At 41.3% G+C, this 16,676-nt stretch overlaps 2 protein-coding genes across 2 annotated transcripts; both read left to right on the forward strand.

Moving 5' to 3' along the window:
- The first annotated feature begins 2,105 nt into the window (after positions 1 to 2,105).
- On the forward strand, positions 2,106 to 9,198 carry LOC124090969 (olfactomedin-4). The gene is given in 4 exon segments (XM_058578492.1): positions 2,106 to 2,211; positions 5,766 to 6,007; positions 7,650 to 8,046; positions 8,048 to 9,198. Coding segments are annotated over 4 exon segments (1,032 nt in total). The 5' UTR covers positions 2,106 to 2,142; the 3' UTR covers positions 8,372 to 9,198.
- A 139-nt stretch (positions 9,199 to 9,337) lies between these two features.
- Positions 9,338 to 14,635, forward strand: Ubqlnl (ubiquilin like). Its single transcript, XM_046441788.2, is given in 2 exon segments — positions 9,338 to 10,998; positions 11,000 to 14,635. Coding segments are annotated over 2 exon segments (1,806 nt in total). The 5' UTR covers positions 9,338 to 10,632; the 3' UTR covers positions 12,440 to 14,635.
- The last annotated feature ends 2,041 nt before the right edge of the window (positions 14,636 to 16,676 follow it).

A 16,676-nucleotide genomic window follows, 5' to 3' on the forward strand; every position in this document is an offset into this window, starting at 1 on the left:
CATATAGAAGAAGTCAGGCCTGAACTGTGACAGACACGGAAGCTCAGCCTGTGGTGGAGATCTTGCTTTTCTCCATCATTCTACCCAAACAGAGCCAGAATAGTGCGAAGCAGTTCAAGTGGGGCCTTTGTACAGTGTGTGGAACTAAATGGGAATTCCATGCTTGCTGATGGAATGAAGATGAGAGGGGCTGGAGAAATGGTACAATCTGAATAAAATGGAACACAAAAAAACTAACTTGGTTTCTGACCTGATTGTTACCTAGGGCTCTGTATATCTGGGAAGAGAGTAGACACTACTGTGGCTATCTCCCTAAGCTGTCTCCCATCTTTGATCAGAGACTGAGGCTATTCCTGTTTTGTGCCACTGACTAGTTGTAGTTGGTAATAAATGGGAAGATGACTCCGACACCTGATGTCATGCTCCATGCTCTATCTATTCTCCTACTTTTCCTTGCCACCATCTCTTGCTCCATAAGGTGCCACAGATATAGTGACCCCTGCCTGGACACGGATGGACAGGTTTCCTACTCTGTACATTTTAGGTTTTCCAACCCACTGTCTGTCTCCCTGGGCTAGAAGAATTGATGGAAAATGAATCTCTGGCCTTGGGCTGGGATTCAGAGGATGAGAATCTGTAAAGCAAGATGGAAATATCTCTCACCAAGGATTTCCAAGAAGAGCCCTGAGTCTGTCTTCCTGTGGTCTTATATTCACCTATGTTTTTCAATTCTTTCCCAGAAGGGGAAGTATGGGATCCATATGCCTTTTTTTTTTCCTACTAATCATATGCCAGGGAGGTAATCTCAAATGATGATGTGGATAAGCAGAGGACATTTGTGCTAGGTGGCTATAGTATCTGAAGTTGGGGTTACTATGAAAAGAAGAGAAGCAGCAAACAGCATAGCAGAGCTATAGAAACTATATTCCCCAACAGAAAACAGGGATGAGCTAGGTGCAGTGGCCTGTAATCCTAGTGGCTCAGGAGGTGAGGCAGGAGAATTGCGAGTTCAAAACCACCCTCATCAAATTAGCAAGATCCTAAGCAACTTAGTGAGACCCTGTCTCTAAGTTAAAAAGAAAATTATATATATAAGACTGGTGATGTGGCTCAGTGGTTAAAAGCCTCTGAATATAATCCCCAGTACCATAAAAAAGAAAGAAAGAAAAAAGAAAAGAAAACTGGGATGATATACATACACTCTTCATAGGAAATAACTACTTTCATAGGAAATCTGGCATCCCCACTGCACGTCTCAGTGCCAAAGAGGTATTCATGTGAGATGGTAGAGGATGAGAGAGTAATTTAGGGCGATCACCACTAAGAAAACTGACCCATGATACCTTGTCCAGGTGTTAGGAGCCAAACTCTTGCTTTTCTTTAGAGATATCCAGAGGACTTGGAGGCCAGATGACTTGAGGATCAATAACTTCCTGCAGCAGATTAGAAAATATTTTGGGGATTTTCTTGGAGGACAGACAGTAGAGGCTGAAAGCATCAAGACTAAGGGAACTAGGGGAGTATCTGAATAATGAAGTGGGATGGAAAATTTAGAGTACCTAGGAGAATGGAGGAGGCAAATTGCTAGAGGTGAGGGAGGGTATATAATAGAGCATTCCAGCACAGCATTGCTGAAGCAACCCCTCCCACCCCAGGTCTTCCTTTGGCCCTCCACTTTGGCACTGATACAAGGGCACAAAGTTAAGTAAATGGCTTTTGTCCTCAAGATTGAACAGGTAGAGTTGCATTTCCTTTTAGAGAGTCTTTCCTTCCTTAAAGTTGAGGGAAAGATCATAATCCCTCCTGAAAAGGACCCATGCCAGGCACCCCCCAGGATGTCTCAGGTTTTTCTTAATCTGTTTGGAGAAGAGGGCCTGGCAGGGTGGGAACAGAGCTCAGCCAGGGGATGAACAAGGAAGGCCCCATTTGTAGTGGGAATCCTATTTCCTCTCATGTTTGGAGGAGGTACCAGTCTGTCATAATCCTCTTCTCAACCAATCCAGCCTCCCTGTATCTTCTTAATGCTCAGCACTTTCAGATGTCGAAATCTTTGTCCCCTCCTCCTGAGGTTTTTCATTTTCACTGGTGATAAATCCGAGGGGAGCCCCAAGGACTTACTGCACTTCTGCAGGAGGAGCAAGAATGCAGCCTGTCCTAACTCTTCTGGCCACTTTACTGCTGCTGCCCCTAGTGCTCCTAGGACAGCCTCAGGTACAGGCAGAGGGTGGAGGGATCTCAAGCAGGTAGGGAGAGGGTTCTGTACTTTGGGCTGGCTTCCTTCTCTATTGTGATTCTGCTCAAGAATCCCTTAATCCTTGGAGAGAGTGAAAGTAGAGAGAATTAGGGGGAAAAAGGAGGATGGGACATCATTTTGTTTTGATTTTCCCGTGGCTTGTATGGGCATAGGATGTGAGAGAGAAGAGAATGGCAAAGGAAATAGAGAACTAACATGCCAAATTATGAGGCTATCTGACATGCCAAATTATGAGGCTTCATTCTCTACAAACCTGTCACCTTCTTCCTGTGCTAAGGGTACTGGAGCTAATGGTGGCTAGATCAGGTATAGCAAACTATGCAATATTTGTTTCATTATCCCAACAAAGCTCAACTATTGGGTTGGAATTTGCAAGGTGAATATATAACCAGAGTAGGTTATTGTTTATAGGACCAGAAAAGCTATGTGCGGGTCTTCTCTGAGAAGTATAGAGGCCACATATTTAATTCTAGAAGATTTGGTTAGAAACCCCAGCTAGTGCCACAGGTCTAATTTAAAAATTGGGAAGGAGTCTTTAATCTAGTGCTTGCTCATCCAGTTTCAAAATGGGTGTGAAAAATTGGACCTTGAGAATTATAATAAAATAAGGACTCTATCATATGCAGGTAAGCACTATTCCAAGTGTTTCACAAAAATTTTATCTATCTATCTATCAAACATTCTTAAAGTAAAACTATAAGACAAATGACATAATTTCTACCATTGTACACCCCAAAACACTGGGACCTAAAAAATAAGTAGCCAACCCAACATCAAGAGCTAAAATTAGAATTTAGGAATTCTGGTTATAGAATTAATGGGTTTGGGTTTTGATTTGCATTTCTCTGACTGCTAGAGATGGTGAGCATTTTTTCATGTACTTGTTGATTGATTGTATGTCGTCCTCTGAGAAGTGTCTGTTCAGGTCTTTGGCCCATTTGTTGATTGGGCTATTTGTTATATTATTGTTTAATTTTTTGAGTTCTTTGTATACTCTGGATATTAGGGCTCTATCTGAAGTGTGAGGAGTAAAAATTTGTTCCCATGATGTAGGCTCCCTATTTACCTCTCTTATTGTTTCTCTTGCTGAGAAAAAACTTTTTAGTTTGAGTAAGTCCCATTTGTTGATTCTAGTTATTAACTCTTGTGCTATGGGTGTCCTATTAAGGAATTTGGAGCCCGACCCCACAATATGTAGATCGGGGCCAACTTTTTCTTCTATCAGGTGCAGAGTCTCTGATTTGATATCAAGTTCTTTGATCCATTTTGAGTTAACTTTTGTGCATGGCGAGAGAAAGGGATTCAGTTTCATTTTGTTGCATATGGATTTCCAGTTTTCCCAGCACCATTTGTTGAAGATGCTATCCTTCCTCCATTGCATGCTTTTAGCCCCTTTATCAAATATAAGAAAGTTGTAATTTTGTGGATTGGTCTCTGTGTCCTCTAGATACCATCTCACTCCAGTAAGATTAGCAGCCATTATGAAGGCAAACAACAACAAGTGCTGGCGAGGATGTGGGGAAAAGGGTACTCTTGTACATTGCTGGTGGGACTGCAAATTGGTACGGCCAATTTGGAAAGCAGTATGGAGATTCCTGGGAAAGCTGGGAATGGAACCACCATTTGACCCAGCTATTGCCCTTCTTGGACTATTCCCTGAAGACCTTAAAAGAGCGTACTACAGAGACACTGCCACAACGATGTTCATAGCAGCATAATTCACAATAGCTAGACTGTGGAACCAACCCAGATGCCCTTCAATAGATGAATGGATTAAAAAATATGGCATTTATACATAATGGAGTATTACGCAGCACTAAAAAATGACAAAATCATAGAATTTGCAGGGAAATGGATGGCATTAGAGCAGATTATGCTAAGTGAAGCTAGCCAATCCCTAAAAAACAAATGCCAAATGTCTTCTTTGATATAAGGAGAGCAACTAAGAACAGAGCAGGGAGGAAGAGCAGGAGGAAAAGATCAACTTTAAACAGAGACATGAGGTGGGAGGGAAAGGGAGAGAAAAGGGAAATTGCATGGAAATGGAAAGAGAACCTCATTGATATACAAAATTACATATAAGAGGATGTGAGGGGAAAGGGAAAAAAAGGGAGAGAAATGAATTACAGCAGATGGGGTAGAGAGAGAAGATGGGAGGGAAGGGGAGGGGGGATAGTAGAGGATAGGAAAGGTAGCAGAATACAACAGTTACTAATATGGCATTATGTAAAAATGTGGATGTGTAATTGATGTGATTCTGCAATCTGTATTTGGGGTAAAAATGGGAGTTCATAACCCACTTGAATCGAATGTATGAAATATGATATGTCAAGAGTTTTGTAATGTTTTGAATAACCAATAAAAAAAAAGAAAAAAAAAGTGAAACTAAAAAAAAAAAGAATTAATGGGTTTGGGATTTATGTGAGTATGAAAGTGATATGAGAGGCAAGAAGACTTCCAAATAATGCATATCTTAGCCCTAGAACATTCTTCTTTGTTCTACTGATCTGAGACAAGGGATCTGCCTCCCACCCTCACTCTTTTGGCCTGTACTACATACTCACCTCACCATAGCTCAGAGCTCTTTAGCTTCCCTAGGTGTAAGAGCACAGGATCTCGAATAAACATGAAACCTAAGGGCAGATTGCATCCTCAATACTTATTAATCATGTGGCTTCATAAGGTATTTTTAAAGTCTCAGACTCCTCTCATTTTTCAAATACAAAATATGTTTGCAGTTCACTTCATGTCACATTTCTGTGAATGTTAATTGAGAATAATAGTCAAGAATATGATGATTCATGGTGCTATTACTGATGATTCCCTTCGTTGATGATTAGGAACTCTCTTTACCTGGTGTCTTTAAGACAAGGTGAAGTTGTGGGAAGTGGTCAAATCCCTAGAGCGGCGATATTTTGAGACAGGATTAAGCTCCTTAAGCCTCTCCCCCTAACATTTCTCTGAAAGCTAGCTTTGCTGTCTTGTATACAGCCTTAAGGAAAATTGACTTCCAGCTATGCAAACTGCAGCTAGATCCAGCCAGTACGGAGGTAGGGTGAGGATGGCTCAACCAATAGGAGCTAGAAGAGTACTGAAGCTTCAATTATGGGAAATTAAAAGATGAAGACTAGGCCAGGTGTGGTGACTCAGACCTATTATCTCAGCTACTTGAGAAACTGTGGAGGATCACAAATTCAAGGCCAGCCTGGGAAAGTTAATGAGATCCTTTCTCATAAATAAATAAACAAACAATTAAATAAATAAATGTCAGGGATGATATAGTTTAGTGATAGGGCACCCCTGGGTTCAACCTCAGTCCCCCCCCAAAATACTCAAACCCCTGATAGAGGTATATCCATAAGTCAAGAAGAACCCCCCAAGTGAAGAGAGAACTCTTCTCTGGCACTCCATAGCAGGTTCAGTTTCTTCTCCTGCCTCAGGTTTATAAACAGCATGTTGTAGTACAATATACTTCATTCCACTTAGTGTGCCCATGCCTATGCTTTTGCAGCTGGTGAGAAATTTGTCAAACTCTATGAATGAGAGTGGCACATGCCATTGTACGGTTCACCTGCCCAACAGCTCGGTCCTTCTGCAGCAGCTGGAGCAACTACAAAGTATGGCAAAGGAGCTCATTGGCGAGTACGAACAGCAGCTGCTCTGGGTGAGTGCTGAAGCTGTGTGCCTGGGATGGAGCTTGGACTTATCCAAACACAGCCTCCTTTGGATCCAGCATGGGGTTGCGTCCTGGCAGTAGAGAAGAAACTGGAAGAAACACAGTCCTTATCTTTGAAATGAATCCTTAGATTAAATGTAAAATTAGGAACTTTTCTTGAGATTTCCCGACAGCAGAAACAGTATAGAAAGGTTTATGTAGGGGTGCTTCTTACATCAATGAGAGAATTAATACATATGGGTACCTGGAAGATGAGCAGGGGAAAATCTGGGCACAAGTATAGACTAGTCAAAGGTGTCAAGTGAAATAAGCAATGCAAAGGAACCAGGGACAAGTTGAGTTGAAGAGTTAAAATGAGAACACTGGGTGGAGGGACTTTTTGGGTTGGACTGGCAAGCTTAGGGTTGTTTTTATAACAAGGATGAGTGAACAGAAGTGCTGTGTCAGCCGTGTGATATGGTCAGTTACTTAGTGTATCTTCAGTTGTTGAGTTTCTGGGGAAGCTTGAGAGACTTAGAGTTAAGCTGGTCTGAATTTAATTCTCAGCACTGCTGCTTAAGCTAAGTGATCTTGGAGAAATGGACTTTTTTCATCATTTTTAAAATGAGGATAATATGTGAGAACATTATATGGACTGATGAATATTTGTTGGATACAAGAAAGGCTAAATGAATAGATGAAGGAGCCCTTCAATATGTCAGTCTGATTAGGAAGGTAGGCACAACTCACTGAGAGTTTGAAGTCAGTACATGCGGATATGTGGTGTGGAATCAATTGGGTAGAAGCTCATAGGAAGTAGAGATAAATGTGGGTTGAACCAGTCATTGAAGAATCCAGTTGTATCTTATCTCAGAAGGATTAGCCTTAGTGATAATAATGCTCCTGAAGTCCTATAAACATTTGGTAGCATATTAAATACATCAATATGCCTTTGCTCTTTGAATCTTCTGAAAATTCTAGTTAAGTCCTACTGCCCAGTGTTAAGAAATAAGATATTCAAAACTTGAATAATTTAAGGAACTTTCCAGAGTGATCTTCTGAATACAGCTTCAGAACTGTCCTGTTACAGTATACCTGCATCTCAAAGGCAGGTGAAAGGCAGTGGAGTCTAGGTACAGAAAAATGTCCATAAGAAGAATACAGTAATATCTTATCATTGGTTAAATGCCTGCCATGAGATACTGTACTATTGTTTTTCCTTTGCATTATTCCAATGCCTTCCATCAATCAACGAAGTAGATTCTTTTGTTGTTTCTTTTACAGATATAAGTAATAAGCTAGGGGCAGAGGGTGTAGCTCAGTGACACAGCACTTGTCTATTATGTGTGAAGCCCCAGGTAGAATCCCCAGCACTGCAAAAACAAACAAAAAAAGAAAATTTATAATTTGTGTCAACTTGAGCAAAGTTGACTTAGCCCCCTAATATGAAAGGATAAAATCTACCTTACAGTGGCTTTATTATAATTAAACAAGATAATGCATATTCAGTGATTAACAGGCACTGTAGCTGTTGTTTTTATTACTGTTATTTTCACAGTTATTTATTTTGTCATGGTATATAAGAAGTAAAAGAAGATGAATTAAAACTCAATTCTATTTGGCTTCTAAGTCCCTATTCTTAATTGGTCCACTAACCTGCCCATTTTTATAGCACTTTATTATCCTGTTCATTGCTGTCACCTAATGGTCTGATGTGTGTGTGTGGGGTGCTTGGCCTAGGTACTTTGACTACTATCGGCTGCACAAGTCCTATGATGACCTGGTGATGCTAAAGAACTATGAGCAGTGGAAGATGGGCTATGGTGATGGCAGTGGCAATACTGTGTACAAGAACTTCATGTACTTTAACTACTATGGCACGAGTGACATAGCCAAAGTGGACCTTTCCTCCAACACCCTCGTGCTGCAGCGCCCATTGCCTGGTGCTACCTACAATAACCGCTTTTCCTATGCTAGCGTGCCTTGGAAGGACTTAGATTTTGCTGGTGATGAGAAGGGGCTGTGGGTGCTCTATGCCACTGAGGAGAGCAAGGGCAACCTGGTTGTGAGTCGTCTCAATGCCAGCACCCTAGAAGTAGAGGAATCCTGGCGCACCAGCCAGTACAAGCCAGCCCTGTAAGGGGGCCTTCATGGCCTGTGGTGTTCTCTATGCCTTACGCTCACTGAGCACTCGCCAAGAGGAGATCTTTTATGCTTTTGATACCACCAATGGGCAGGAGCGCCACCTCAGCATCCTGTTGGACAAGATGCTGGAAACGCTGCATGGCATCAATTACTCCCCCTCGGACCACAGGCTCTATGTCTACAATGATGGTTACCTAATGTATTATGACCTCACCTTCCTGACACTGAAGCCCACACTATCTAGACCAGCTGCCAAAAGGCCCTCTGGGGATCGTGCTCCACCCAGAGTTGTCAAATCCAAGCCTTCTGGGTCCTGAGACCTCAGACTAGACAGGGCATTGGAAGAAGTGTATCCTTTTTCTCACCTCTAGAAGGACCACCCTCCAAAATGGTCATAGACTCTAAGTGATTAAGAAACCTGATTCTATGTAGCTAATTCTTTATGTAATTCATATTTCAATCAATACATTAAGGTTCCATTTAATAATAGTCTTTGAAGTTTTGCTTGAGAAACAAGTAGTAGAGAATATATTTAGCAGGCACCGGACCCTGGGTTCAATCTCAGTCATGATGGTGAGAGAGAAATAGTCTTTTCAATCCCTAGCACGTGAGTACACACACACACACACACACACACACTCACACACACACACACACACACTTAGCTAGGAAAATGATACCCACTCATTCTGATAGTTTGGTATCTCTTGTTCTGTGTTTTAAAACTCTGAACCCAGCTCCTAAAAATTCTAGGTTATGTGACTTCGAATTCCCAGTGTCAGTTGAGAACATCTGAATCCAGTGTAGAAGATCTATGGAAGCTGGTCATTAGAGTAGGATATTGAAGTTACCACTCTTATCCTTTTTGTGGTTCCTAGGGAGAAATGAGGCAGGGTCTTGGTCTTGAAGACTAATATTTTTTAGTGTCATAAATCAATCTCACTTCTACATATATAGCTGAAAAAGAGGCTTAAGCCTGGGTCCCACTCTAGGAAGTTAACAATTGGAAAACTGTACTGGATCTGACATGGATTAGGCTGTGGGTCCAGACATTCTCAATAAAGAATTCTAGGTGTGACTGCAGGAAGTCTCCTAGCCAATAAACTGAATTGTTTTGCTTGTCTTTGTTACAAGTGAGAACATATGGACTTGGACTCTTTGCATTTCCCTTACCCATCTGCATAGTGCTCCACCTTCTCCAGGCAGGTGGATGGAATGCTTAAGGATTCAGACCCTGAAGTCTTCCCAGTCACACAAAGTATGAATTCACTTTCACACCACATATATCCACAAATATACATCCAGTAAGACATACGAGTCTCACTCTTTTATGTACAATAACTCCATCTATACCCAAACATCAACATAGACATTTTAGCATATCCACTAATAGTTAATTCATCAACTACCCAAATAAAAATCAAACACTATCTCCAAAATTGAGAATCTGACTTTTCAGTTGCCTGAACCTGTCTGTCCTCATAGGAATTATACTAGCGACCACTTCCACTCTCACCTTTTGATTTCAGATGTCTCTCCCCCTTAATGCTTTGTCACAAAGATAAGCATTTAAAATCAAACAAGGCCCTTGAAATAAATCATCCTAAAAGTTCTGTTATGATGGTATGTAAAAAAAAGCCACCTATGAACTATGTGAAGAAATCTTGTGCTGCAAGTGGTGGTCCACTCACCTTTAGCTTGCAATACTCCTATAGCGAGCTACCCGGGTAGCATTATTCCTGCTTCTTAGAGAAGAGGAAAGGTTTTACCCACCAAATGAGACACTCTGGAGTTTAGAATAGCAAAATCTGGACCCCAGAGAAGAACATGATCGCCTTTTCCATATAATATCTTTGTTCTTGTCCTAGTTTCTTTTCTAAGGCCCACCTTTTGCAGACCACTAGTAAAATTAACAAGTTCCTTCTGGTGGCATAGTCTCCATTCTTGTTTTTAGGAATGTGATTTTGTCAATGGCTTCAGTAGATCCCATATTTTATATGACACTCCTGATGTTTTTACAAAGGACCTATATGTAATGCCACACATGAAACACACATCACACACACAAAACATCTGTGTATATGTATGTTTTTTTTAAATCTTTTTTTGTTGGGGAATTTTGTCTTTGTTCTTCTGGAAAATTGTCTTATTTTATAATAGAGATTTGGACCCTATCCCCAAATACATCCATTTTCCCCAGCTAGTCCTTGACATACTATGAGGCTCAAGTTGACATCACAATATCCCTTTTCTGAGGAGGAGGTCATGGCCTTTGTGGGTGGGGCAGGAGGAGGGGCAACTATGAGGGGAGTTATCACCACTTAGTCCACCTTGTGCCAATATGAATTAATAGCCACACCAGGCCTCAGCTGGGCCACATCTGGAGATCTGGGGTGAGGGTACAACATCAAAAATACTGGTCTCAGTCCAGTCACTCATCTATTTTTGGACAGCAAGAAAGCTAGCCTGTGGCTTGAGAACAGAACACCCACAGCGAAGGCCAGCAGAAACATTTGCCTGCCCTCACCCCTCTGCCCCTGCTTCTACTCACTCCCCATCTGCCCACCCACTAAGTTCCATGACGCATGTCATCTCTCGAACACCCAAAATGCCCCATAGAGGGCGTTCTTCAGGTCTGCCTGCAGACAGGACCATCTCCAGTGTTACTCGAGTGATAGTGAAGACACCAGGCAACCTGAAAGACTTTATAGTAGCTGATGACACCTCAGTGAGGCAGTTCAAGGAGAAGCTATCGGCTCACTTCAAATGTCAAATGGATCAACTAGTGCTGGTCTTCATGGGCCGCCTTCTCAAAGACCATGACACACTGAGCCAGAGGGGCATCGTAGATGGCCACACCATCCATCTGGTTATCAAGTCCAAGCACGGTTCCAGATCCCTGGCCCATTCCTCCAGGAACCTGCCAGTCAACGAGCCCTGCCATGGGGGACAGAAACACCAAAGGAAATAGCAGTGGGGTATGCAAATCTGCCAGCATGAGTCAAACACCCACGGAATCAGACCTCTTTGTGAAGACTGATGCACCCAAAGTGCGTACTCAGGACTTGAAAGTAGACACTTCAGAGTGTATAGCACGGATACTGGAGAATCCTAATATCCAGCAGCTTCAGTCCAATATGGAGTATATTCGGCAGTTCATCTCTGAACACCCAGACATGGAACAATTGATGCAGCAGAATCCAGAAGTCTCCCATCTCCTTGACAATTCGGAGATCCTATATCAGACTCTGGAGTTAGCCAGGAATCTTGCCATCATTCAAGAGATAATGCAGACCCAGCAGCCTGCACAGAACCCCGAGCATCCACTGAATACACTGGGTTTTGAGACAGTTCCAGGTGGGAATAATGCCTTGAGTCAGAGCTACACTGATTTCAATGACCGAATGCTCAACAATTCGAAAGATCCTTTTGGGGGCAACCCTTTCACAGCTCTCCTGGCAGGACAAGCACCAGAACAGCTACAGACTTCACCCACAATTCCACCACCATCTCAGGAATGGCGTGACCAGTTCCCACAGCTCCCTACAACCAAAGTCATCTATACTAGTTCCCGTGGTTTTTCCTCCATCTCAACCAATGGCATCTCAACCAATGCCACCCCAAACAGAGTCAACCATACTTCCACGATCTCGACCAACGACCAAAGCCCTGTCCATGATACTGAGATAGCAGCCTTGCCTAGTAAAGAAGTTATCCAAAAGTCTCAAGAGGAAGACCAGGATGCCACTATCTCTATAGATAGTCCTGAACAGAAGTTGGAGGAAGATCCCCAGTTGTCAGATGAGCAGAATAGTTCTCAGATCGCAGGAGGCATGATGCAGTTACTTATGAATAATCCCCACCTGGCAGCTCAGATGGTGTTCATGGGTATGCCCCAGCTGAATGACCAGTGGAAACAGCAGCTGCCCACATTCCTGCAGCAGTCACAACTCTCTGACTTTCTTTTAGCCCTTACTAACCCTAAAGCGTCACAAGCAATATTGCAGATCGAGCAGGGACTCCAGCTGTTGGCCACAGAGGCTCCTGTTCTTCTGCCCTGGGTTGCACCTTACTCATGGGGCCTAGGTTGTCTTTCTGCCCCCAACTGCAACTATCCTGACCCAGTGCACTGGGCCTGGAATATACCCGAGTCCAAGAGATCCGAGTGCTGCCACGTACCTGGAACAATCCTGCAGAAGCTACAATCCCTAGCTGGAGATCCTTCCCACTTTCTACAAGCCCTTGAGATTCGTTTCAGCAAGCAGATGGAATCTCTTCAGGCCATGGGATTTGGGAATCACCATGCCAATCTACAGGCACTCATTGCTACTGAAGGGGATACCAATGCGGCTATTCGCAAGCTCATGAGATCCCAGGGATTCTAAATACCATATCTACCTGTCTGCTTTCTACCTGTCTGCTGACTCATGATCACCTCATCTGCCTTTTTTTTTTTCTTTTTTAAAAAAACCTCTTCTGATGCTTCCAACCAGGAGTAGTCCTGGAAAAGGAGAAAGCAACCAATGCTTTCTTTACTGAATATTAGACCATTGGTGATGGCTGCAAGATCTGTCAATAAAATGGCTGCACCTACATGCCCTCATCTGAGGTTTGGTTTTGTTTATTTTGCAGAAAAGTGACTAAATATATTTGATATCCCTGTCTTTCCTCACATACGCGCGCATGTGCGTGCACACGCACGCACCCCACATGCACATATTAATAAAGATCTGAAAAGAACCACAGTTGCACCTATGCTCAAATAACCAAAACATGCATATATAGCCTAACACAGGTGCAAACACACACAGATACACATAGATACCTAGAGACATGTAAAGAGACCCACATGTAGGGGAAGAGAAACATGAAATGCTCATACAGAAAGGGAAAACTTACATAGACCCAGATACTTATCCATAAAAACTGATATTTAGTAATACATTAAAAAAATCTACATTGTTCATTTTTGCAAATGAAAGAATGGCCTGACAGGTCAATGTAGGAAGAATTTACATATTGGCCAGGCCTGGATGAGTACTTAAAATTGTGGCCTCTAACTAACTGCCAGTGATAGAACTTGGATGGGTTGTTGCTATTGTTTCTTTAGCACACACAGGTGCAACTGCTGCCATTTTCATGGAATACAGTCACTAAACCCAGTCTTTTATGGGATGCAGCATCATCCAGGATGTTCACACCCTCCAGTATATCGTTTGTACCTTGTGCTTCCCTCAGTTGTTGAAGGCTCACTTTCCCTTCCTGTCTCACCTGGGATGTTCCAGATTGGCAGGATATGCAACCAACTCTGGTTCAATTATTCAATTATTCTATAAGTTAATAAGCTTTTAATTTAGTAAGTCAACATGGTTTTAGGCATTGGACAAACAGCAGTGACATAACAAAAGATCATTTGTGGAGCTTACTTTCTTTTGTGAAGATACAGACAATAAATATCAAGATTATTTTATAAGTGTATTAAGTTGTGGAAAGTGCTACAAAGAAAAATGAACTAAAGTCAGTCATTGTGTTGTGTACCTATAATCCCAGCGGCTGGGATTATCGTATTCAATTTTTCCCCTCATCACCAATTCTATAAAGATTTTCACATTTCAACTGCACTCTATAATTCAGACCTTTGCAACAGAAAACCACTCATGTGTGCAACGTTCTTTCTAAAGGTTTTCTTATCTTTTTGCTATAACATGTCTGTCCAGTGCCTTGACAGCTTAGCAATGGCAAGACACTAAGCAACTCAGTGAGAACCCTGTGTCTTAATAAAATACAAAATAGGGCTGGGGATGTGGCTCAGTGGTCAAGTGCCCCTGAGTTATATCCCTGGTAGTCCCCCCTGCTTCCCCCAAAAAAGAAAGAAAAAGAAATGAAAAATGAATTAGGATTATCTACCCTAAACAGAGTAATCAGGAAAGGCTGATCTGAGATGATGACATTCAGATTGAAGGAAATGGAAACAAGATGCAATTCCCAGGAGAAGAATGATCCAAGGAGAGAAGGTTGTATGAAAATAAAAGCATTGACATAGGGTATTCCTGTTGTGCTTGAAGAATAATAAGGAGGTTTATGCAGCAAGGCAAGGCGGGGTGAACAAAAAACCCACCTACCCAACCAACCAAACAAACCAAAAACCCCAGGGGACAGGGTCACAAGTATTGTGAAAATCTTTGAAGAACTGGTGAGCATTTTGCATTTTATTTACCATGAATGTAATAAAAGCCACTGGTGGGCACATTTATTAATTGTAGACATTAAAATATATCACAAGATTCCCCCCAAATGAAATTTAAACCCAAGTGTTAATTATTCTCCACTGTGATTCCTTCAATCACACTCTGATTGTGCCAGAGATTTCTCATTTTTCATCTTAATTTTCATAGAAACCAACACTGTTTTTCTTTAACATGCTTCTTTGATGATCTGAATATCTTTTGATTTGGATTAAAGTTCTGGCATACTTTTCGAGTCTAATAGATAATTTTATTTATAATTGCTTCTCTGTTGTATTTTAAAAGAAGAATGAAATGAGCAAGTTGTGAAATAAAGTTGTGTCTTAAAATTGTAAATGTCACAAAGAATGCATTCTAAAAAAAGAGAAGTTGCTATTGAGTTTTTGAGCAAAGGGAAGGTACCGTCATACAATGCATCTGTCTGGCTGCTGAGTCGAGGATAGACTGTTACAGGAAAACTAGGGAAGCAAGGAATCCAAGTAGGGGGCTTTTGCAATAGAGTAGGTAAGAGATAATATTGTCTTGGGCTAGGGTGGGAACTAGCAGAGACAGTGAGAATATAGATAGATCCTGAACTCTAAGTGGACTCAGAGATTTGTGGGATTCTCACAAATTATCTCTCCCTAGCCTTGACAGTACCATCTGTGAGAATGAAGGACAGGCCGACAAAGTTCCCAGTGTGTCTGGCAAGTGCACTACAAAAAACTATACTTTACTACTGTCTACCAAAAAAGCTAAGTTTTGAGAAAGAAATGTTACCTAACATGGATTTTATTTCTCTATTAAGATACCTCTTTTAATCTGTTTGTCTTCATTTATTTTAAAAAAGCCTAGGCCTAGGGATATAGCTCAGTTGGTAGAGTACTTTCCTCGCATGCACAAGGTCCTGGGTTCAATCACCAGCACCACCAAAAAAAAAAAAAAAAAAAAAAGTCCAAGCTCCCAAGTCATCTTTCTAATTTCATCCCAATATGCTATGAAAAAAATTCCTTATCATATTCAATTTTCCCCTAATCATCAATTCTCTAAAAATTTCCACACTTCAATTGCACTCTGTAATTTAGACCTTTGCAACAGAAAAACACTCATGTGTGCAACTTTCTTTCTAAAGGTTCCCTTATCTTTTTGCTATGTCTGTCCACTGAAATTACTGCTTCTCCAGAGGAAAACTAGGAAAGCTAGTACTTAGGGTAATATACTTAGGGTAATGATGTCCATCACCTACTTCTTTCATTCTCAATGGACCTAGAATTGGGCAGGGTCATTCCTGCACTTATTACTGCTTCTTCACCTTAATTCTCTAGCTTCAAGACTACACAGTCCATCAGTATGACCATTCTGGCATAGTAATCACCTATTAAACTCATACTTAGCCTAATCTCTGTATAGGTAGAGAAAGGAACACAACCTTGTTGACAAGTTAGATTTAAATTTATTGCCAAAGGACTTAATCTTAACTGATCATTTCCAGTCAATGATTCTCACTAGAATCTGCATCTGAATCACCTGGTGGGTGTGTCAAAGCTTAGCTTTCTGAGCTACATTACAAGGATTTCTCCCCCACCCCACACCTTATTTATTTATTTATTTATTATTTGTACATAACAGGGGAATGCATTATAATTCTTATTACATATATAGAATATTTTTTCATATCTCTGTATACATAGTATACTCACACCGATTTGTATCTTCATACATGTATTTTGGATAGGACTAGAATGGGGCTCCACATTGTCCTTCCTAAATTTCCAAGTGCTGCTGGTCTGAAGACCACACATGGAGATCCATTTGCCTAGTCAATTCATTATCTTATCCTTTTAGATGCCTATTTCATATCTTTTCTGCTTTTCTCAAATCTTCAATGTCCGCTTATATTCCGAATCTCAGCTGATATTTTGCCTATTTTAACAAGAAGACAAAAGAGATCAACCAAAAGGCACTTCTACCATGTCCACTGCCAAATGACCAACTAACTTACACCTGTATCTTGCACATTCTGTCTCCTGTTCTGTTATCATGAATAAATTGTCCATGTCCCTAAACCAAACTCTATATGTGGATACTTTCTCTCCCAATTGCTGTAACCTATCTATTAAATGATTTACTCTTATGATTGCTTTCTTTTTCTCCTGCATTATTTTCCCTTCATTATTGGATGTTCCCATCAAAATAAAAACATCATGCACTATTCTTACCTTCAGGAAAATCAAAACAAGAAACACTAAAAAGCTTTTAAACCCCACATTCCCACTAGTCTTCATCCCCTTTGCTAATTTATAATACCCTTGTTGGATCTTCATTTGCTCCTAACCACAAGCTATCTGCCCCACCTCTGTTTTCAAAACTGATCTCATGTGGCCTTCAGCTTTTTTTT

This window comes from Marmota monax, unplaced genomic scaffold (genome assembly GCF_021218885.2).
Source record: "Marmota monax isolate L192 unplaced genomic scaffold, Marmota_monax_Labrador192_F-V1.1 WCK01_AAM20220418_F8-fsc00068, whole genome shotgun sequence".
NCBI classification, from domain to species: Eukaryota; Metazoa; Chordata; class Mammalia; order Rodentia; family Sciuridae; genus Marmota; species Marmota monax.